This window comes from Hirundo rustica, chromosome 3, assembly GCF_015227805.2.
Source record: "Hirundo rustica isolate bHirRus1 chromosome 3, bHirRus1.pri.v3, whole genome shotgun sequence".
Taxonomy (NCBI): Eukaryota; Metazoa; Chordata; class Aves; order Passeriformes; family Hirundinidae; genus Hirundo; species Hirundo rustica.
The window spans coordinates 66,044,325-66,067,886 of NC_053452.1; the positions used below are offsets into that span (position 1 = coordinate 66,044,325).

Genomic DNA, 23,562 nt, shown 5'->3' on the forward strand with positions numbered 1-23,562 from the left:
ACAAAGCAAGAGAGATGTAAACAGTTGATGTCAACAGCTCTTTATTTTAAATCTTTTTATCTTCTCATTAGGTACACAGACCTCTACACAGAATATGTCAGGAGAGAGGGAAATTTAACTGCATGTAAATCCATATTTGGTTATTGTTAATGTATCATAAATTCTGGTCAGTTTCCTGACTTGCAAATCATCTGTATTTTCATCAAAAGATGATATGAAATACTTACAGTAAGACCTGAATTATTTGTTATGTCTTGATGTAGGTAATTGATGTTAAATATATCATATCTCAAGACAGTTGAAATTTTTTTAGTTGGAAATTACCACCTTTTCTTAATACAGTATTTTGAAACTAGAAGACATTCTACTGATACCAAAAACATTGAACCATTTTTCCCTGGAACTTTTGCCTTCTTTCAAGAAAATATTTCATCAGCCTTATTGTTCAGCAAGCCCTATGCATGATTTCAGTGTGTGCTTTAAGAGAGAATTAAACATGAATTTAAGTATTATTTTGCAGCAACATTTTTCATTACTGCTTTCTATACTGTACAACATCTGGAGAGAGCAGGTCTCATTCTGGTGACTTGCAAATTGCACAAATGATAAGCTAGCTTAAGGAAAAAACCTGCCTGTTTTTAATATGCTAAATGGGGAAGTTTGCCCTTCCAAAAGTATAGATAACCTTATTTTATTTGTTAATGTATTATATATTACTGTATTAATAATATATTGATTAAATTACTCTATTAATAACATGATGGTATATTTAATTATTATATATTAAGGTATATATTCTGAAAATATATTTTAACATATACTTTCAGAGTAGGACATACCAGGTAGATGGATATGCCAGGGATTATACACTACCAAGAGTAGCTGGACCTCCCACCTTTAGAGTTGAGCAGCTTTGCTGATCAGTCACTTGTGAGCAGCTGTTTAAACGGGAGGGTTCTTCCTCTTGAGGGGTGCCAGTGTCTTTGTTTCAGATCTTAGAGAAGGTGCAAGTTTAAGCTGGAACTGCTCTTTCTCTTTGAAAAGTGTGCTTACCTGCATTCAAACTGATGAAAATATGATGTATTTTTTCTGTATCTTAACAAAATTCATACACAGCTTTATTTTTCAGTTCAAAATTACAGAAGTTTAGTTATTTCTTTTTAGCTTTAACTTCTCTGTTGTATGCTAACTTTCTTTGTGACTGGGTTAGATCTGAGTAGAGCACTATTGTCATTCTATCATCATCTAACACTGTACACTTAAATTTAGCTATTCTTTATCAATTTCTCTTGGGTTTGTGAGCAATAAGCTTTTTCCTTCCTAAAAGGAAATAAATTCAAATGTTTTAAGACTGAGTTTCTGTTATCCAACTGCTACCAAATTCAGGCTTGGAAAATTCATCAGTGTGCTGAGTTAGCCAAACAGAAGCAAAGCTAAGGAACAGAAGACTAAAATAGGGAACTAGGTCCAGCTGCTGTCCAATATTCGAGTCTACAAACATCCTTTGCCAGGATAAATGTTATACCATATATTTTGCATACTGAAAGGATGAGAGAAAACATACAGGCAATAAATTTGGGTTGGTCTGTAAATCCACTCCATGCAGTACAGAGGAGATACGTTTTATTTCATTACTGTATTTATCTTGAGCACATGAAAGAAGTGCTTCAGTTGCAACCACAGCTTGGCCTTAGATCTCTATGGACAACTAATAACAGTTTCTCAATGCCTTCACTATCCTAGAAAAAGCTTCCCTGTGATGTGTCTGCCACATCATTAGCTTAGCTCTTGCATTGCTACTGTTGCTTCCTTTTTTTGGTTCGCTTTAAGTTACAGAAGTCATTTAACAGTAGGCTTTTATTCATTACTTTCTGTGGATGCTAGCTCAGTTCTATCTTCCCTGCTGAGAAAGCTGCTTTTGAACCCATGCCATCTTCTTTTCTTGTTGACAGACTTTCTGGTGGCAATTACCTTAGCTAAAGGACGAAGGAAGATTGAAGCCTCATTAGGCTTGCTTCTAGTACTAAGCTATTTAAGAGCAGTGTAATCTTAAATACTTGCCAGAGATTTTTTGGGGAGTTTGGGTTAAGTCAGGATAGTGGCTTTCTCACATGTGTCTCAGGATGAGACTGGCTCTTCACTCTAGATTTTTTTCCTTTCACTGTAGACCAGCCAAGACCTTTTAGAATGTTGATATGCATTACAACAGATATGTTTGTATCACTTGGCACAGATATCTGAGGATTTCCTGTCTCCATGCAAAGGATTTCTGATGATGTTATTAAAGATAATTTTAAACAGCCTTCATCACTGCTTTGTTAACAGCAGAATATATCTTAAGCCCTGTGAGTGGTGTTCCTGCCTGCTCCCATATCGTTTAGATGTACAGGACTGCTGTTCATATCGTGCAAGTGGTTCTCTGCTATCAGATACATAGACAGCAGTGCCCTGCCAGGATACCAACACAGTTCGGGGACAGTTTTTCTTGTTGGGGTTCTCCTTCAAGTAGCAGTGCTTTGTAGGGAATTACTGGTTGTTTGAATATAGCCCAAAGGGATGCAGAGACAAGTGCTCAAGTTTACGTGAGTTTTTCACTGAGATCAATCATGCCAAAGAGATTTTGGATTCCTTTCTGAGAGGAAAGGAGGAGTTCCTCTTTTTAAACACTTGACAGGCTGTCAACAGAGGGTGAGAGTGCTGGGAGAGAGGTGGTGTCTCTGTGTGTATTATAAGCAGTATTTCTACGTAATGATTCTAGAAAACAGGAAGAGTGGTTATAGTTCTTACCTCTCCATGCCTGTAAGCTAAAGGCTAGTCTTTTCTTGTGACACTTGTCCCATTGCAAATGAATTTATCTCAACATACAAAGGCAATAGCACAGACCATTGCTTCAGCAAAAAACGTACTTCCAACCAGCTGCTGTTCTCTGTTCCTACCTGCCTCCCATTTTTCTCTTTTTCCAATCTACATACTTAAAAAGCATTTTCTTTCCTGTAGCTGGTGTAGCTGAACAGTGTTCAGTCTCAGATTCTATTTTCATTTGAAGCAAAGAAGTGCAGTATTGTGATTTTACAGATGGGAAGCTGAAGCACAAACAGGCAGAAAAAAGGAATATTGTTACATAGCAGTTAAGGAAATTATTACATTCTACAGTTGCTAGGTTGAATTTTAAACAGGCCGGACAGGTAGCAATCTGAGAACAGAGAAACTTACAACCTAACACAAGTTAATTTATATATTACATCAGAATTTATGTATTTTGAAACGTTTCTTGTAATTTGCTTAAAACGTGCTTTCTCACAGTAAACTTAGAGGCAATTTTAGATCTTTTATGTAGCCCTTATCATTGCAATGTTCATCAAACACACATTGGATATGTTTTTTTACTTGTAAGAATCTTTTAATTGAGTCTTTGCTTTTATAATTTTACAGGAATTTGTTTTTAAATACAGAAGCATTAAGTGATGTTAAAGAAGAACAGGTAGTGCTACTAAAAATTTGTCTAGGTCAGAATTAGGAAACACTGAAAAACACCAGGACGGCTTGGCTGCTATTAGTAATAATTATGGAAATTATGGGGTTTTTCTGTGACGTTACAGGTGTGTCGCCTGCAAGACCTAGTACGAAAAAGTGAGCAAGGCCTCGGGACTGCAGAAGGACACATCTCCAGTCTTCAAGAAGCTCAGGAAATACTCCAGAAAGAACTAGAATTAACTAGAGCAAGACTGCGAGAGACCACAGATTCACTGTATAGTGTTGAGGTAACCGTGCTGTTGGAGAATAAATTTTGCAAAGCGCAGTAATGATGATTTTGGTCTTGTTTTAAAAATGGCTATAGGTGCTGTGGGATACACATGATAGAAGGAGCCTCATATGGCTTCATTAAAGGAGAGATTTCTATTTTGAGCAGAAAATTGTAAAAATTAAAACTAGGATAGGTTGTTTTGGGGGTTGGTTCTTTTAATTTTTATTTTTGTTAGTTGGTTGTTTTCAAGCGGGTATTTTGTGTTTCCAGAACGTTTTTAGTATTTAACGGGTAGTGCTGCAAACATATCTTTGTGTGGTTAATGAAAAGTTTAGCTGCCAAAATATGTCCATGCAAAACGTATTCAGCACTTTAATAGAATTTCGTGAAAGGATATGAGTTAACACTTGCAATTCCAGACAGCTCATGTCATGTTGCAGAACAAGGTCCAGAGCTTACGAGCTCTGGAATTCACAGAAATCTTTTTGAGGAGTTTGAATACATATATGCCATGTTTTCCTTAGATAATGATCACAGTCATCATTTCAGACTTGAATTTAGAATTTCAGTAAAGACTTGAGAATAATTTTTAGATATATGCTAGGATGTCTTTTAAGATAGCACACTGTCACCTAGAAAATGTGACCACTTTGTACCATTAAGCAATTAATTTGCCTAGGCACAAGTGTATTGTCATTTTAATTGGCTTAGATGGAAATAGAACTTTCAGTTAGTCTGTCAATAGCTCATTGACTGCAATACTGGGTAAACATTGCCTTTTTGTTTTCTCAGTAAAGAATGTACATTTACAAGATCACAGAAGTATTTGATGTAAAGCAGCAATTTTTTTTTTTTTTTTTTTTTTTTTTTCCCCACTTAGCATGTTTTCATATTTTCTTAACAAAACCAGCCTGAAACAGGTTACTGGTATTTTTTTATTTCTTTCAGCTGCAGTCACTGGAAGTGCACAATATTATAGTTTATAAGTTTCTCTGTATTTTTTATAATGTCTGTAAATGTTCTTACGAACTAGTATTGCTCTCTTCACCTATTGAAACATTTATATATTCAAATATAGTAGGTTACTGGGAATAATTATCTTAACAGATTCTAAAATTATCAAAATTCTGCAGAAAAGGTCTCATTTGAAAAAGTATTAATTCAGTTTAGGGGTTATGTTTGCTTCTCATGAACAAAGCAAGCACTGCTGAACCACATTCACGTAAGTAAGATTACTAGGTGGTACTTAATACTATTCTAGTATGGTAAAATTTCTGCAGAAATTGATGGGAATTTTAAAGGTGATATTCTCTCTGTTCAGACTGTGAAACCTTGTTTCTAGCATGCTTGTCCCATCAAGAAACAGAAATGAACTTTGTATCACATACCGATAGCTCAGGCTTTGAAATTCAAATACTGGATATTTGATGCTTAAAAAATTTTAAAATATAAAGTTCAAAGCATTCTTGACAAAGTACCTAAGCCACCTACTCTAATTCCGAAGTAAGTCCTTCAGTGAATGGGACTTGTTGACCTTTTGAGGTTCTTTGCAACATAAATTATTTCATGATTCAATGTAATGGTATTTGAAAAAAATGCAGAATGACTTACTGGAAAATTGCTTTTTGTAGGAATACAAAGTTCTGTTTTACAAGTCAGAAATATCAGGAGATGTATAAGCATTAGTTGTGCATAATGAGGAATTTTGCACTGAAGAAGGTGTAGTTCAAATTTATGAGCCAATTGTAATTGATATTTTTATTATAAGTACACTCATTTAATGTTTGAAATAACACTTTTGCTGCTGATCAGTCTCTATTGTAAAGTTTGTATTTGCAGGGAGAACTAGATCAGGAGAGACAACAGCACGAGGCAATGATTGCTGCCATGAGAGAGGAAGAAAAGTTCAAAGTTGACAGAATGGCACGTGACCTGGAAATAAAGTGGACAGAAAATCTTCGGCAAGTATTATTTTTTCTTTTATTCTTTAATAAGAAATGAACTATATATTATATGCAAATGACCGATCAAATGAAAAGTAAAGCAAAGGTTTCTGTTATTTAAGATTTTCCAATTATTACTGAGGCTGTAATTCTTTCCTACTTGTTTTACAAGGTCCCACTGCATTTTAGTTATTTGGCCTTTGTTTGTAGACAGGAATGTAATAAGCTTCGTGAGGAGCTGAGGCTGCAGCATGAAGAGGACAAGAAGGCAGCCATGACTCAGCTGTTGCAGCTGAAGGAACGTGAAAAAAATGCAGCAAGGGATGGATGGCAAAAAAAGGTCGAAGATCTTTTAGACCAGGTAACTGTGGTGTCTTTGATAATTGTAAAGCCATTACAGTTTAATTGTTGGTGGCTTATTACCAACTAAGTAAATGCAATCAATTGTGATATCTGGCTTTGAAGTGAAATTTGTTAGCATAGGGCTTTTGAACCTAGTCATGATCACTTTAAATAATATGTGGATATAACTTTAATTATGTGAATGTTGTTCTTTACATTAAATGTGAATAAAACCTTTCACAGTTTTGAGGGGAGAAGGGAGAGGATGTTGACAGTCTCAGTTCTTCACTACAAATTTTTTTTTATTTTTGTCTGCTCACCTGTTGTGCTGTTAAATATCTACCAATGCTAACTGTTTGGATTTAGACATATTCCCTGTCTTTACAAAAATAATAATCTCATCTGTGTACAAGATTAACACTGTACAAGTCTCTCAGAAGTCAAAATGTCCCTCAGTTTCTATGACACATCTATTACAACAATGTCTTAAATGATTTAGGATATTGTTTTGGGATAATTCTGTGTAAATACTGAGGTTTTTTTAATGGTAACACATATTTATAATCTCAGTTATATTAGATAATTCAAAGAAAATACTTGCTTTGTACTTTTTCCAAACCATAAATGCTGTAGAACAGGTTTTATTGACTCCAGTTTGAAGAAATAGCTGATAATGAACAAACACAGTTTAAAGTAAGAGTAACAGATTTTGGAACTCATTAAATGACTGTGATTCCAGGGTGTTATTGTGGGATGGCTTTTAATTTGCTGGCTAATTTGGGAGGTCTAATAACTGAACACACATTTGATTATACAGCCTCTCACAGGAGCACGTCACAATACATTTTGCTGACAGGGGTATTTAAGCTTGTGAAGTCTTGTGGTTTAGGCTCATAAAAGCTGAAGGTTTTCAAAGTTCTTGGTCTATTACTTTTTACAATGTGAACGTAATAAGAATTGGACTAATTTGATTTTAGATTTCACATTACCCAAGTTTCATTTACTTTCTTTACTTCCACCTGTAAATAGCATTTTGTCTTGAAAAGGATATATTAAACTTTCCATAGTTATAACATACTTTTATCTCTACCTTTCAAAGATACCATATTAAATCTAAGCTACCATTTCAGAATGGAAAATTACTATGTTGTAAATTAACTTTTTTTTCTGCCAGTGCAAGAAGTTTTAGAATCAGAAAGCTAAGTGTAGTAAGGAGAATTTGCTAGAGACTTTTCAGACATAGGAAAAGGTCTCCATATGCAAAATGGTTGTATTTTTCTTTTTTCTTCATTTTTTTACTGTATCAGAACTGTATGTAAAGAGATTAATAGCATGTAAGGACTTTTCCATACCACCGTTTGAATTGGATAGGTATTTAATAAAGATTGAAAAGTTAGTGTTGGTAGTAGGGAATTAGGCTTTCCCTCAGTAAGAATCTGTATTTTAGCCATTACAGCTGGAAAAGAGAGAATTCCAGACCACAGTGTAAAAGATGAGTAACCTTTGGAAAATGGATTTGTAACACAGAAGGTGGTCTCTGAGAGTTGTAGTGACCTGGGTCACAGAATCACAGACTTGCTTAGGCTGGAAGAGGCCTCAGGAGGCTGCTCAAATCAGTCAGCACTGAATTAGAACCAGGTTGCTTAGGGCTCTGTCCAGTCAGCTCTTGAATAGCCTGTAAAGATGAAGATTCTGTGGCGTCTCTAAATAATCTCATTTACTGCTAAATTATTCTCTAGTGAGCTTTTTCTCTGTATTTAGACAGAGCCTTCTCTGTTTCAGTTTGATTGTAGCCTCTCACTGTTCTGCTGTAGGCCATTGTAACAAGACTGGGTAACAAGACACTTTCTCTGTAACCACCTCATAGGTACTGGAAAAGTTTTAAGTCCGACAAAGCCATTTCTTCTTTAGCCTGAGCAAAGAGAGTTACCTCAAAAGGATATCTGTTCCAGGCCCAGCCTTCTTGGTACTACCTTCTTGGTAGCTCTCCACTGAATATGGTGAAGCTTATCAACATGTGTCTTGTACTGAAGCTGAATGAGCTGGAGGAGGAGGCAGAATATGCCCTCCAGGTGATGTGCAGGAAGTGCCAAGTTGAAGGCACTGATCCCTTTTCTCAAACTGCTGGTTGCTGCTAGAGCCCAGTGTGCTGCTGGCACTCAGTGCTGCCACACCACGCTGCTGGTTCATGTTTACCCTGCTGTCAAGGTGGTTGTGCAAAGCAGATCTGTGACCCAGTATGGACCAGTGTATGGGTTTGGTCCTTCCTGTGTCAAGGACTTTGCATTTGTCTTTGCTGAATTTTTTGTGGTTCCTGCCGGCTGTACTTGTAACCTTGATAGATCCCTCTGGATGGCAGCCCTGTCTTTCAATGTGTGGTGTCTATTCCACTGTGTTGCATTCCTTTTATTCTTCCCAGCTTAGTGTCACCCACAAACTCCATAAGGATGCTCCTCTGTCTCCTCCTCCAGAACTGATAAGGTACTGAAATGGAAAGGTACTGGAATGCCTTAGAAATTCTACCCTGAACTAGAACTGCCTGAGATACTGCAGTAGGGCTGTGAAATTGTGGAATTTGTTACACCCTGGTTTTAATTTGTGGGAAGAGGTATTTAAAACCCATTTGAAAGGCATGAAGCCTGTATAAAATTAGGAAGAGAGAGAATCCAGCTTCCCTTTCTGCAATTCAGATTTTTACACCACAAATAGTGGCCTGCTCTGTACCAGTAGTATTATACAATGATTTATCAAAACAATACAAGATCAGGGTCTCTGCTGAATAATTTGTAAATCCTGATTTGACAAGAAATGTGGACACAACGATGTGTGTTCTTTATGTGAGAAAGTGTCTAGAGGTTCACCACTTAGTTGTGTAATTCCAGTTCATAAAGGTTGAATTCAGAAATTAAGTGCTCATCAATAGAGGTGCAATTTTCTGATATGTTTTGATGCATCTCTGATTTGTTTTAAAAACAAGCTACAAAGAAGTGTGTTGCCTAACTTGAAGTATAGGAAGGGTATGGGAAGGGTTATGTAATCATTCAGGCCTGAAGGGCTGAAAAAACAGGTTTAAATATAGTTACCTAAACTGTAGAAAAATATAATATAGAGTATGCCCACCTGGGAATGCTGCTGGCTGGCGCTGGAAAACTGACACAGATATAAATATTAATTAAACAAAACCTGGACCAAACAGTTAAAAAAAAAAAAAAAAAAAAAAAAAGCCCATAAAGTGTACTAAGCTGATTTGAGTTTTTTAAATTACGTTATTCTGATCTACAAATTTCTACCACTTCTATTTGTTGCACATTTGATAGGTAGAATCTAGCTCTTGCATAAGGCTAGGTAATAGTTTTACTTTCATATCAGTAGTGCTAAGTGTTCCATCACAGAATGTATGTAGGATTACTGTTGTTCTAACAGTATAGCTTTGTTAGGTATAAAATCATTTTCTTGAGATAAAATGCTACTCAGCTGATGAAGTGCTCAAACAGTGTCTTGCTGGTTGCAAAGCACCATCAACACTTAAATGTGCTTGGTAGTTTAACTAGATCATTGTCTAGAGGCCAAATGTGTAGTTTTTATCTCTGATAAGAGATAACTCTGAGAAACTATTCTAGAAGACAAAAAAGAAAGTGCGTTTCCCTTTTTTCCCCCTGTAAATTGCACCAAGTATTTCTATATCAATCCATTTGAGAGTTTCATAATGAAATATGCAGTGAATTCAGATATGCTAGCTCCTTTCCATTCCTCTTAGCTCTATGATGGGGTTTTAACGCTTTTCTTAAAAAACATTTTACTGCTGAGAAAGCTTCAGCCGGGGCCAAAATAGCTGGAATTACTGGTATTTTTTTGAAAGCATGAGCATGTTCTCTCTTTTGCCTCTGTCTTGTGCAACCTTCGGTTCTGGGCACTGAAACATACAGGTAAAGATTTGTATTTTTCTTATCTGTTTCTTCTTGTGATTTTTTTTTTTTTTTTTTTTCCCCCAGTAAACTGAATCAAGGGTTCTCACTGTGGATGGGCTTTTCTATATTTGAGCAAATATTGGTTCTCCCATCTTCCTTACTTTTCAGTAACATGTTTCAGTAAAGTAAATGATTTTGTCATTATTTTTTCCCATATGTAGCTTTCCCATTCTTAAATAGCTTCATACATGGCCAAGCATGTGTGACATTCTTCTTTCTTATGTCCACTTTTCATTCCAAAGATTTGTCTTCTATTAATGGATATACTAGAGATAGTACAGCAAGAATGGGCAAAGTATGCTACAAATATTTCAGTAGCTGTTGTTTGTTTTTCCTGCTGCAAAGACTCCTTTTTTGAAAAATATATAAGAGATTTCTTCTTCAGAGGTTGTTTCTGTGATGGCATGCTCCTTTTTAAACTGTCAAAGTAAATAGGAGAAACTTTGACTTGTATCAAAATGTAAATATTTCCTTCCAATATAGTTATTATTCGAATTGTAGTTTGCAGAAAACTACAAACTCTGTCTTAACATGCTGGTCTAAAAATCCTGAATATTCTGCTGTTGATGGTGTGCTGAGAAAAGTCCCTGAGCTCCTGTGCACATCTATAAATGGCTTTTGATCAGGCTTCATCCAGAGGCAGTTACTGCTCTAGCTTTACTTGCCCATGTAGAGGTGCTTATTGCAGAGCTGATGTGCATCCACATTAGCAAAATCGGGAAATGCCACTTTCTTTTCCCAGCACAGGGATTACCAGCCTGTTCCACAGCCTGGGTAATCCTTACATTAGAAGATTTGCTGTCAAATGGATGCTGGAAATTTCTGCAAGAAAAAACCTCTACATACCTTGTATCAGTTTCCAGAAAGAAGGGAGATAAGCTTTCAGCACAGAATCATTTTACTCAGCTCCCTGTCACTTGATATTGTCCTGAACACTCTGTCTAAAGGCTTGTCTGTCAGAAACAGAGTGGAGGTAAATTTCAAATAACTCCCTCCTAATTTGCTTTGGCAGTTCTTGTACTCAGTAATACTAGTAAAGCTACCATGACATCTAGTGGATGGTAAGAGACGTTGGGCAAGGTTTAAAAAAACACTTAAAAATCTAAAATGTGGAAATACGAAAGAGTAAAAAGAAAAATCATCCCTAGGAGGCAGAAAGAAAAGAGGGTCCCCTGGAATGCAGTTCAGGGTAATGTTTTATGGTTCTTTTTCAACCTGTAGATACCTGTTTTTCCAAAGCAGCATGCTTTCTTTGGCTGCTGAAAACTTTGACAGGTTAATACAGCTCTCAAAACAGTGGTCTTAATGGGACTGTGCTGTAACTCATGCAGACCTCACAGAGAATTAGGGGAGATTTGGGAGTTTCTGCCTAGATCCATTGTCTCTGCATCCTGCCACTCACCATTGATGGGGAAGAATTGGCACTCCTGTATTCCAAGTGGGAAACTTATGCTTTAAACAGGTCAGAAACTGCTGCTCGTGAGCATGTGGATAATAATCTCATAGTCCAGACTCACTGCAGCCCTCAGAGGGCGAACTACTGAGGGTGCTTCCCCTGGTTTGATGACTTTCTGCTTCTCAGTAAGGAGTCCTTCTTGTTCTGGGCTCCCTATTCTCTGCAGAGATGTGATCCTGATGATGAGTTGGTGCATTTGTTCTGTCCACATTGGCCATTGTAGTGTTGTCTGAAGCCTGGACGTGAAAACAAATGCCTAACATTCCGCTGTTTATTGCGAGCCTTTGGTTTTGGTGAGCCCGGTCAGCCCCGACCACGCCTTTGTCATTATTTTACTCTTTGTTTAAAATATTCTGAATATAACAGAGGAAATTCATTAAAGACCATTTACAATTAAGAGCTACTCAGCAAAACAGGCAAATAAAAGCAACAGAACAAATCAGTGTTTTCAAAGTATTTTCAGTTGGACGCAGTAGGAATACTAACAAGTGTGAGTTTGTTCTCTGTTTTATAATAAATATCTTGCTGGACTTTTTCATTTCTCTTTTAGTTCATTTTTATTTTTTTTTTCTCCAATGGTGTTGTGTTTAATTCAGTTAAAAATATATCTAGGCTAATGTTTGAAGTTGATATTTTCGTATCCAAAGAAACCTGTCGACCTGATCCTAAATTTCTAATTGAAATTTAATGTCACGAGTTTTTGTTTAGCAGTAAATCTGGAGGAGATGGGAAGGCTTTTAATTCTATTTGTTAATGGATGAAAAGAACATTTAAATTCTTGGTATTGTGCATGAGTAAAAAGTTCAATTTGAGATTTGGAAGTTCACACTTCCAAAACTGGTAAATAGAAATCTAAGCCAAATCCAATAGTAATACCATCCCCAAAACAAAATTTTAATCCTCTGTTTATATATGTTTTTCCCTTAAATGTAAAATAAAGACTTTGGCAAGCATCTGGTTTTAAAACACTTCCTTTAGCCTCTTTGCTCTGTACTTGCTCAAGTAGCTTTTGCTTTTCGATCAAAACCAATGAAAACACTGGACCCTGGAAGGAAGAGAGAGAGAGAACTTGTCAGGTGGGGCATAATTTGAGATCCAGCAGGTTATTAAAATTCTAGATTAAGGGCAATGATACTTCTGTGCTCCAGGAAAAATTAGTCAAGGTGTGTATATAATCTTTAAAATCCTGACAGCATTATGACAAATAAATTAATAAAGCTCTAGTCACTTTCCAAAACCTTTAGAAATTATCAGGACATTCGAATGCACTTCTTTTTCCCCTAACCATTGAACTAGCAGTTTGTTGGATTAAAAGAGAATATTCTAAAATCCAGACATACAAATCTGCAAAATACCTAGGCCAACCCATGCCATTCTGTGATTTTGCCTAGAAGTTTGACAGATTGCCAGAACTGGAAAAGAGAAAAACTCCATCTTTATAAAGCAACAGGATAAGTTTCCCACCCTCTGGCATCCTGGAGGTAGCATCTTCCTTTTGGGGTTGCTGCGAAACCAGGAGGAAATTGGGATGAACTAGATTCCAGAGATTATTAAAGATTTCAGAATACCTTATATATACTTAATTTTCCTCATCAGAAAACCGTTGAGTTTTGAGGTAGGGAAAGGGCTCTAAATGCTGCTTTTTCTTAGCAGTCAGAGAGAGTGAACTTTGATGTAGCTCTCCTGTTCTTAGCAGATATCAAGCCTCGAGCCAAGTACAAAATGTAGTAGCAAACAGCTGCTTTCCAAATCTCTGCGGAGTCATCTGCCACGTAAGCACTGCGCAGCCAGAGACTGTACATCTGCTGACAAATCAGTCCTCCTCTTCAAAGACCTGTCTCAAGGGAGAGTTTTAGGGCTGTTGTTGCCATTATTAGCTGGGTAAAATGGGCTTGTGCCAAAGGTCCCTCTGGCTTCTGTGCTAGGCTCTTTAGAATCTAGTTTCCTGTACTAATGTCTGATGGGTGCACATAGGATTTGTTCTTCAGAAAGGTATGCAGCATCTCTGGGATGTCATTTTTAAAATGAAGCAAAGACTCTGTAGCAATCTAGACATGCTTGGATAAAACAGGTAAAGTAGGAGCTTTCCCAGTTAGGGTGTCAGGTTTTACACAAGAATTCCTATTTCCAGCGGTATTTTGAAAATTCAATAAACCATATAGCCAAGTCAGATTGTGACATGATGTGACATTGAAATGTGAGTGGAAAGTATAACTGATCTTTGGGTGAGATGATGGCTCATGCTGAAATTAAGTGTCAAGTCTCTCTATTCTGGTTGAAAGTAATTTTTAGTTCAGAGAAGCCATAAAACAGGAGAACTTCCATGCATTCAGTAAGTTAAAATGTCCTGCAGGAAACAAGGTAACTGAATGAAAATGTGAAAATATCACTGGTGCAGCAAATGTCCTTCTTGAGAAAAATGACACCATTTCATCACCAAGAATGACCCCTGTGACAGCTTTGATGGGAGCACAAACGACTGTTCATTACAATAAGTAAACACAAAGCTTAAATAGTTTCAAATCACTAAATATGTTCTTTACTGCAACATGCATTTGCCCAACTAAACTGAAAACTCAGCTCTTCTAGGAGCAGTGTTGAAAGAGAGCTGGGAATTCCAATCTTGTTCCATGTATTTCTTGCAAAGCCTTTCAGTCCTGCTGAGTAGCCTGCAATGATCAGTGGATTCTAAAGATGCTGCATATAAAGGTGCAGATTCTATTCTCTGATGCATATCTACTGTGCCTCTGGTCATGATGAAGCTCTCTTGATTATGTCTGAGGCTTAGCTTTGCATATGCTGACGGTGGAGAAGATAATATTTCTACTGAGAAATGAGACAGCAAAATCAAGTGAAATCGAGTTAGTTAATGCATATATACAAAGTAGAGGTGTGTTTTCAGAAGTTTCTGTACTTTGAAGAAGTAAATTAATTCACTTGTACACTCCATAGATTTCAGAGAGAATTGAGCAAAGATTTCTTATACTACAGCAGCATCACAAATGAAATCTTGAATTCCAGCCTGTAGAAATAGAGTGATTTAACCCACCTTCTTGCTTTCTAATAATCTTTTTTTCCCCATCATAGACATACAGGCAGTAATAATTATGCCTGCATTGTTTTTGGTTCTTAACATTTTTTTTCTCCAGAACATGGATGAACCTTGCTATGGAAGTACTCATAAGGATGTCTGGAATTTTTATGAAATTTCTTAATAACACTTAAACCAGTGTTATTTTGGGGTTCTGCATTCTGAATGTGTTCTGCGTACTTTGGAATGTGGAGCTGCATCTGATTAAATCTCTACATGTTTTGGTGGAATGAGCCCTCATTCCAATTGACTATCCTATATAATTCTGTTTTTACTTGGAACTTCTCTTCTGTGTAGTACAATGAGAACTTCTCTGCTTCAAGTGTAAAATCTAAGTATTACTTAATTGTACCACGGTGCTGCATAGATATATCCTCCAAAATAAAGTCCCAAATGTTCTAGAAAGTGAACATGTATTTAGCAGGAGATCATTCCTGCTCATAACAGCTTCCCCCCTAAATAAACCAAACAGATGGGAAAGAAATCACAGAAAAATGTGGTGGATTTGTTCAGACTGGCAGTGTCAAAGTCCGGGATCAGAGCTGTTAGATGCTGTTCTCTTGCCTTGTCTGCTGGAGTATGATGCCTCCTAGTGTTCCACTCTTGCATAGAAAATTAATGCTTGTAACTTTCTTACAATTTTAATAAGCTCATTTTGGATATTTCACAATCATGTATTTTTATGTTGCGCCTTTTTTTTAGATTCTTGAGACTGAATAACAATTTCTTTTTGTATTTTGGCAAAGTGTTATCTAATAGTTCCTACCTATAGGCTTTCAGGTTGATGTCAAAATACCTGCTGTCTCCTGGAGAAAGCCATCTTCTTGACCGACCTGTGACAAAAGGGGAAGGTGGTCATGCTGGATTTGAAATTGCTCTCACTTAATTTCTGATGACTCTGTTCTGCGCATGTGTGTGTGCTTATCTACGTGATTCATATATATAAACACACAGGCTTTTTTCTATACATATGAGTTACATATATTATTTGTATGATCGATAATATTTCCTAGAGCATTTACTTGCAATATGTTGGGATTTTTTGCTTTTCATTAGTAATCACTAGTATAAGTGGTACATTAAGTCATTTTATGGGTGGAGACTTTCAGGAATAGTCTTCTATGTACCCATTTGGTTCTGAATTTTAAGAAAGATAAGTATTTTAATAGAAATGTCTTCATTACAGACTGAACTCATTTTCTGCTCTTTAGCAGTGAAATTTGATCTTTACTCTGATGTATTTAATATGCTTTTGATATTTGAGACGCAGCTGATCGTTGATTGCGCCCTTATGTAGTGTCTGTTCATGTACTTAATGATTTCTTCCCAAAATTGTTTTGCCTTAAAGTAGAAGAGAAAACAAGTGGATAACTTTGAAAGTGTTCAGCTGTGTAATATATGTCTATATAGTAGCATGTTAATGCTATACTGTATGTCAGAAACATAACATGGTAAACCACATCATTCTGTTCTGTGTTCAGTAGCTTATAGACTAAGTCAAACATATTCATATTTTTTCCAGATGGCTTTCAACTTATTTTTCTCTGATCAAATTATAATTAATGCTCTATGTTTACCCTTCCTTCCTTACCCCTTTTTCTTTTACTTAGTTGATTTCTGAATGTTTCCCTTTATTCCTGTGATCTTTCCTTCATAGCGGCACTGTCTCGGTGAAGCTTTGCATAAATCTATCAGCAATGTAAGTGATTTGCACTTACAGCTTGTGAACAGGGCATGCTTGCACTAATCAGCCTGCATATCCTGCAGTACTGCTTTACAGCTTAAGCCCATGAAATGGGAGACATGGTAATAATTGAGACGAGAACATGTGCTGCTATCAAAAGCTTGTGTTGTGCATCCCCCTCATCTGTGTGACTGTGTGCGTGTCACTGGCATCCAACACTGTGTACGTGGTCATAACATGAGCAGTGTTTTTATGTCATTGTTAACACAAGCAAGCTTGTGGGCAGTGCAGATGTGTGTTGCAGAGCTTTCTACAAAGCATGGGATTGATGCTATATTATAATTTGCAGTTTTGCAGTGTAAGTCGTAAGTGTAGCCAAACTATTCTTTCAATTTTTTTTTTTTTTTTTTTTTTTTTTTTTTTTTTTTTTTTTTTTAATTCTCACTGATGTTTTTATTGTGCTGAAAACCTAGGACAAAAGTATTGGAAGTTCAGAGAACAGTGTTTAGAGCTCTTTTATTTTGAATTCTCAGTATAGAGGTGTACAGAAAGGGTAGTCCAAAGACATACAAAAAGAGGCACTAATGTTCTTAAAACATGCTCTTAAGGATATCAGTCTATGCACTGAATAATCAAAATAGTATTTAGAATCACATGCTCTTCTAAAAAGAATGATACTTTAAATTTTTTTTGTATATTTCAACATCAAAACAAATTATTAGAAAGGTAGATTAATCTGACTTGCTTGCTAGAATCATTTTATACTCATTGTCCTTTATTTTCTGTATAGTCTGTTGATGCAAACAGACATCTCCAGACTTTGACTCATTTCAGGCTATGGTTTTGCAGTCACTTTAATCTGGTGGAAGGATGAACTGCTCTTTCTTATTCCTGATCTCTTCGAAGATGGCTTCCTGCCCAGATGTCAGACTTCTCTTAGTCATCTCAGTTAAAATGTTTTCTGCCTTTCCAAGACAGAAATGAAAACAAAATCATTTTGCCCTTGACCTATGCTCAACATATTTATAAATTATATACTGATAATCATCAGAATTTGGAGCAGGAACTTAAGTGAGAGAGATTTAACTTTAAGCCAAAAATACATTTTTTCGTGTTATTTTAATAAAAATTTGCCCAGGTTACCATGATTGACTCTGTTTGACTTTTAACGAAAGGCTTGTTGGAGTGTGATCATTAATTACCTGAGGTTCTGCAGGACTGGGCAGGACTTCTCCTAGAATTATGCCTCCTGATGACTGGGGTGAACAGGACAGGACAATGTCCTAAGAAGTGTAAGGGATAGGAGGATGGTCAAAGGGACAAGTAAGGATGAGCTTACAGATGAAGAGAAAGACCAGGTAGGTATGAGATTACAGAAAGGTGGGAAGGAGAGAAGGGCCCAATAATGAATGTGGGATGAATTAAAGTAGATGGGGATGTGAGTCAACAAAAGGAAAGTTTAAGTAAAATAGCTTATTTTTTTTTTCCTGGAGAAGGAAGATAATATCACATTGCAGTACAAGAAAATAATACATATATGAAAATTCAGAGCTGGCCATGCTGGCAGGTGCATGGTGCAAACTCACCACTTCAGTGGAATGAGTTTCTAGGGGTGAGGAGAAAAAATACAGTATCTATTATATATAGGTATTAAATTAATTGTTACCATAGTGAAGGTAGATTATCAGCAGAGCTACACTGATGCTCAAAATATTTTCTTTTACAGGTTGTTGAGAAATGAGTAAGGTAGGAAACTTTGCAGCTTATAAAAGCTTATTCAGAATAGAATAACTGTCAAACACCCAGGGACTTGGCAATAAAATAGCAGATGAAATGTAGTGTAGATAAACGCAAAATTATCTACAAGGCAGAAAAATTGTAACTCCTTCTGTAAAATAATGAGCCTTACCTTGACCTGTTACAACTAGAAAGTAGGTTTGGGGACTATGATATATAATTCTGTGAAAACATCACTTCAGTGCTCAGTAGAAGTCTCAAAAGCAAATAAAACTTTAAGAATATAGGAGAGAAACAGAGACTATAACATGTAAAACCATATAAATCACTACATAAAAACAGTTTACTCTCATTTCAAATAACTTGTGCTATTTTGGCCTCCTAATCTTAAATAAGAAACAGTAGAAAAGGGGTAAAAGTAGGAGAAATGCGATCATAGATATGAAATAACTTTGATACAAGGGGCAACTCACTAAGCCAAAGCAGTTCAGTATGGCAAAGGGTGTAAGGAGGGAAATGATGGAGAGCTATAGAAACATAAGTAGAATACAGTAAATGAAAAGGGGACTTCTTTTGACTCCTTTCCATTACAAGTATTGAAGATCATCATGTCAATTGGGTATTTCTACATGGAACTTGACATGGGATATTAAAAGCTTTTATGGGCTCAGATAATGGCTGTTATTATTTCTTCTATAAATCTGCTCCAAAATACCTCTTCTGGTTTAAGAAAGATTTCTAGTTCCAGGTAGACTACAGAATCAAGCTCCCTACATTCAGGTTTGACCTTTTTTACCTCAGGTAAACCTGGTTGGACCTTTCTGCAGGCAGAACCAGTGATCAACAAAACTGTGGTCTGACACCTCACAATTTTTATGTGAAATTTATATTTAATGTATTTAGTAAAAGATTTTGCAGAGTGTAATGTAGGCATTCTCTACACTCCTTTAATTGTCGCTAATCTCTTTCAAAGGTATCTGAAGTAAAATACTATTTATACAGTGTATGTTAGAGGGTATATTCCCAGACACAAAGATCTTGTGAATCTGAAATACAATGAGCTATGCTTATTTCATTTAAATTAGTTTTATTTTTGTTTTCTTTTGTTTTACTGCTAATTTTTGTTTCTCTAGCTTTTTTCTTTCAAATCTGCTTAAGCTGTGTCCTTCTGAAAAAGAAAATTAACCCACATGTTCGGCAGCAATGTTCATGCTACAAGTTGTACTTGGTATGCTGCTATTAATTTTTTGCTAACTGGTGGATTTGATGTTCTCTAACTCAACAACTTGATGTGCAATGTCGTTATGAATTTGATAGAATTAATTTTAAGATATGCTGAATCAAATGACACTATCAGACTTTCATTTCTAATTCCATATGATGTAATGCTCTGAGGCTTGAAAAGTATCCTTACTGATTCAAATTCTTTGTCACTTGGTAATTTTATTGTCCTTCATTTGAGTCACTGTAGCAAAATTCTCTTTTGGTTAAATCTTGTTTCCAGAATTGGAGGGTATCGCTCATGTTTGGCTTTAAAGGGAATACAGGTTTAGTACTTTCAGTCTGAAAAGATGCTGTCTGATGTGGAGAACAAAGTATAATATTATTATAAAAATAGAAATTAAAAAGAAAACGGGACTGAAAAAGGAATATAGTATACTATAATACTTACTAGATGAAAAGCATCGCTTGTAAAATCAGGTATTTCTAAGAAAATGAGTTATGGTTCAGATTGTTTAGATCTTGGAAACAAGTGTAAAAATCACTCTTATAGTCTTACTGAACTAGCTAAAAAGTGTGTGATGGGAAATCCATCAAGTGTTACTTTTTATTTGTGATGTTGAGTGGTACCATTTCTTTCTAAATGAGAAAAACATTAGTAAGGTAGGATCATAGCACACAAAAAGATACAAAAATCGATGTAGATGTCACAGGCTGTCCTCCCCTATTCCAAGTGCAAGATTATCCTTGCAGGATGTGTTCCCCTGAAGAATAGTTTAAGAATCAAGTGTTTGATTTCAGACCTTGATAGTGTCATTTTTATTGATCTTATATAAAACCTAAGCAATTTTTGGTAATTTGGCCAATAAAAATTGTGTTACAGGTCGTGCTGCATTTTGAACTAACCTATATGATAACCCTTAAAAAACAACTAAAATGTCATTATTATATCTCTGTTTATATATCATAGAACATTAACAACAAATTCAGTAGCTGGATGACATTGCTTGTCTGTCTTTTAGCTAATGCTCTGCCTCTAAAATTTGAAATGTTTTCTTCTTCTGAATGTCTTCTTTACAGCTGATGTTAGTATTAATGAATATTTGCTGTTCTGTTGTGGGCTAGATCTCCTTACTGAAGCAGAATCTGGAGATGCAGCTTTCCCAGTCGCAGAGCTCTTTGCAACAGCTACAAGCCCAGTTCAGTCAGGAGCGACAGAGACTGACTCAGGAGATCCAGGAATTAGAAGAAGAGCATCAGCAAAGGCATAAGTCACTTCAGGAAGCCCATATCCTTGCCTTTCAAAATATGGAAGAAACAAAAGAGCAAGAACAAAAGGCATGTTCATATGGTTATTCCAAATTCCGTAGAGAATATTGCCATTTTAGCATTTTACTTATGCAGCTGGAATTAGTAAAGAAAGTATCTGCATAACTGCTAAATTTCCTTTTCATCTGATGTATTGCAGTAATACTATTATCCAGTTAAATCTGAACAAGATGTATTGAAAGTATTTTCTAATACTGGCATTGTTTCATGTCTTGCTTTATATGCACGTATATAGGGGGGTGTGTGTATATGTATATGTGTGATATATAGAATTATTATCAGTACATGTATTTCTTTGTGATACATCGACATTGTTACCTTTTATATTATATTCTTGTTTTGATTTTGAGTAGGAATTTTCCCTTTTAGGTAATTCTGCAATTTTTTCTGTCAGTAGACTCCTTAGAAATGTATTTTATATTTTCCTTATGTTAAAAATTGTGTTAGATATGTTCTGTGACTTGCAAGATAATTTTCAAGCCGCAGCAAAGATAATGTTTTTTTAAAACCTTGACAAAACCAGCTTTAAAATTGGAATTTTGGTAGTGCATGGTACATAACAGGGGGAGTATCTTAAGGTTTTTTAACTTCAGCCTCCAGAGTGTGCCTTTGCAATCTGTTTTCCCACTATGTGCCCAGAAGACCAGAAGATGTGTACCAGGAACGTTATGCTTCATGCAATTCCATAGGGAGTAAACAAAGGTGTCCTTAGGGAGCAGAAGTCCCCAAATGTGTGCACACTAGATCCATCCATGAATCTGCCCCTTATCACATTGCTTGCTATTGTAGATATATCCATGGATTGATCTTTTTCTCTTTTCCAGCTGTGAGCCAAACGGGTTTTGTGCACAGGTAATCTTGGTAACCATCAACCACTGAAAAGAAAAAATATGTTAGGAGGATAAGAAAATAGGAGTAATACTAGGGAGGTTTTTTTCTAAGATATGTCATTGTCTGCTTTTTGTTTCCAGTTGTTTATTGTGTAATGTTTTATACATTCTCTAAGTTGGTGTAGAACAGAATTTGTCAATTTTGATTTCATAGGAATTAGAAGAACGTTTACAGCAGAAGCACTCTGAAGAACTTCATGCACTAAAAGAAACACATAAGCAAGCCATGGAAGGCTTTAAATTGGAGATGGAACAGGAACTTCAGACCCTACGATTTGAGCTGGAGGATGAAGGAAAAGCTATGTTAGGTATACTATTTTCAAATTTGAAAAGGGATCCAAAACCATTATTTCTGCTCATGCAAATATACATGCACGTGTGTGTATATTATAACACTGTAGTGTCTCTCTGAGTAGGCCAGTGTTGACATTTAAAATCACTGTAGGCTTTAACAGGTAAGCCTAGACCCTTCACGTTCGAAATATCTCACCCTTAAGGCTCTTTTAGGAGGAGGAAGCAACCAAAGTTCCTGATGAAGAACTGATGTTTCCAGAAAGCGACAGGAACAAAATACAGGACAGTTACTTAGCTGATGTAAAGGTGTGGTTTAGGTCAGCAGCAATACTAGATGGAAATGGACTGTTACTGTTAATTAATGTAAACCCATCCAAATTAAACTTTTCTCTTTGTTCATGGTAACCAGCTTCCTTGCGCTCAGAGCTCAACCACCAACATGCAGCAGCAATTGACCAGCTAAGGCACAACCATCAACAAGAACTGGTAGCTGCCAAAATGGAGCTTGAAAGAAGCATAGAACTCGGCAGGCGACAGGTAGGAGGCCTGGCTGGCAACTGACTATAAAATGGCATGATCAGTATTCATTTTTCTCTTTGCTGGAGGCAAGAACTGTTGTGAACAAATAAACATGTAATCTTTCAAAATCATCCAGCACCAGCAGCTAATGAGTTCCTACCAGTTTCCTAAACTTCCTTGCTTAGCTTTTTCTGCCTTCTACAAACCTTGTTCAAAGCCTAGAAAAGGCTCCCATATCCAGGTAGTTTCCTCTCAGAACTTTGCAGCCATCTGGGAGCACCTTGGCTTGCCATGGAAGGCAAGTGCCCATTCTTGTAAAACTGCACTCATCCTCAGCTGCCAGCAGGAAGGAAAAAGCTGTTTCTCTTTGAAGCCTAAGAGATATGGCAAAAAAAGTGGTTGCTTATAATCAAATGGTTGCTTCAAACTGAAGAAAAAAGTACACAAAAAAACCCCTCAAAACTAAACCCCCGAAACCTGCATGAACTCCCTTTGCTTTCAGGAGCAAACTGATTAATTCACCTTTTGTCTTTGATTTTTTATTTTGTACACAATCAGTTTTTCAACTAGTAGCTAAAAATTCAAAGTTGAAGCTCTATTGAAAGCCAGACTCCTGGAAGTGAGAGGATCGGAAGATTACCTCTTTATTTTCCTGTAGAGTAGGCTTTTCAAGATTGATTCAAGTTTTCATTACAGACATTTCTAAACCAAGGAGATTCATTATCAAAGCCATTGGGACAGGCTCCAGCTGAGTTTCTCAGATATTAATTTCACTGGAATTTCTTCTGCAAAAAAACAAAGCAAAACTTCTCTTGATTTATAGGACACAATATTAATACAACATAAACTAACACATATTCTGCTGTAAGATATTTATGACCTTTGTATATATTTGTAAGATAGGAGACTTCTGAATCACTTTTTGTTTGTGCAGGGCATACATCTTGAGCAACCTTCTCCTGTTGAATGGGGCTGTAAGGGAAAAAAAGGGTTCTCTGGAATGTATGCTGACAAGGGAGAGAAAATGAAATGGCCGGGCCCTGGATCTTAATGATACCTTGTTTTTTATTCTTGCATATGTGGGCAAAAGGAAAATGCAATGAGCTACACCAGTTTCAACAGGCAGCGATAATCATGGGGTTTAACTTTTCTTGCGAGTGGAAAGAATTTATTACCTAACTTTGATTTCTTCTTCCTTTGTACTTGTACACAATAAAAAAGCCCTTTGCTTTGATTATAATTTGTGTCAGCATCAAAAACTGAAAAAAATGTCTATTGGATGGAAAATTCTGCTCAGCTGTTGTCCTCCAAAAGCAAGTATTGTAGGCATCACCTCTGAGAAA

General features: G+C 36.3%; 1 protein-coding gene across 7 annotated transcripts in view; it reads left to right on the forward strand.

Annotated features, from left to right (window-relative positions):
* The window catches only part of FAM184A (family with sequence similarity 184 member A), a 72,132-nt gene that overhangs the window by 37,470 nt on the left and 11,100 nt on the right, over positions 1-23,562 (forward strand). For 4 of the 7 annotated variants that reach the window (XR_009207716.1, XM_058420053.1, XM_058420055.1 and 1 more), the window contains exons 7-13: positions 3,600-3,761; positions 5,585-5,710; positions 5,903-6,049; positions 16,203-16,244; positions 20,313-20,525; positions 21,561-21,714; positions 22,110-22,237. Coding sequence is in view for 6 of the 7 variants with exons in the window: in XM_058420053.1 (XP_058276036.1) it covers positions 3,600-3,761; positions 5,585-5,710; positions 5,903-6,049; positions 16,203-16,244; positions 20,313-20,525; positions 21,561-21,714; positions 22,110-22,237 (972 nt within the window). In the remaining variant the exon portion in view is untranslated. The remainder of the gene's footprint in view (positions 1-3,599; positions 3,762-5,584; positions 5,711-5,902; positions 6,050-16,202; positions 16,245-20,312; positions 20,526-21,560; positions 21,715-22,109; positions 22,238-23,562) is intronic. The other 3 variants (XM_058420054.1, XM_058420058.1, XM_058420057.1) reach the window with 1 other exon arrangement.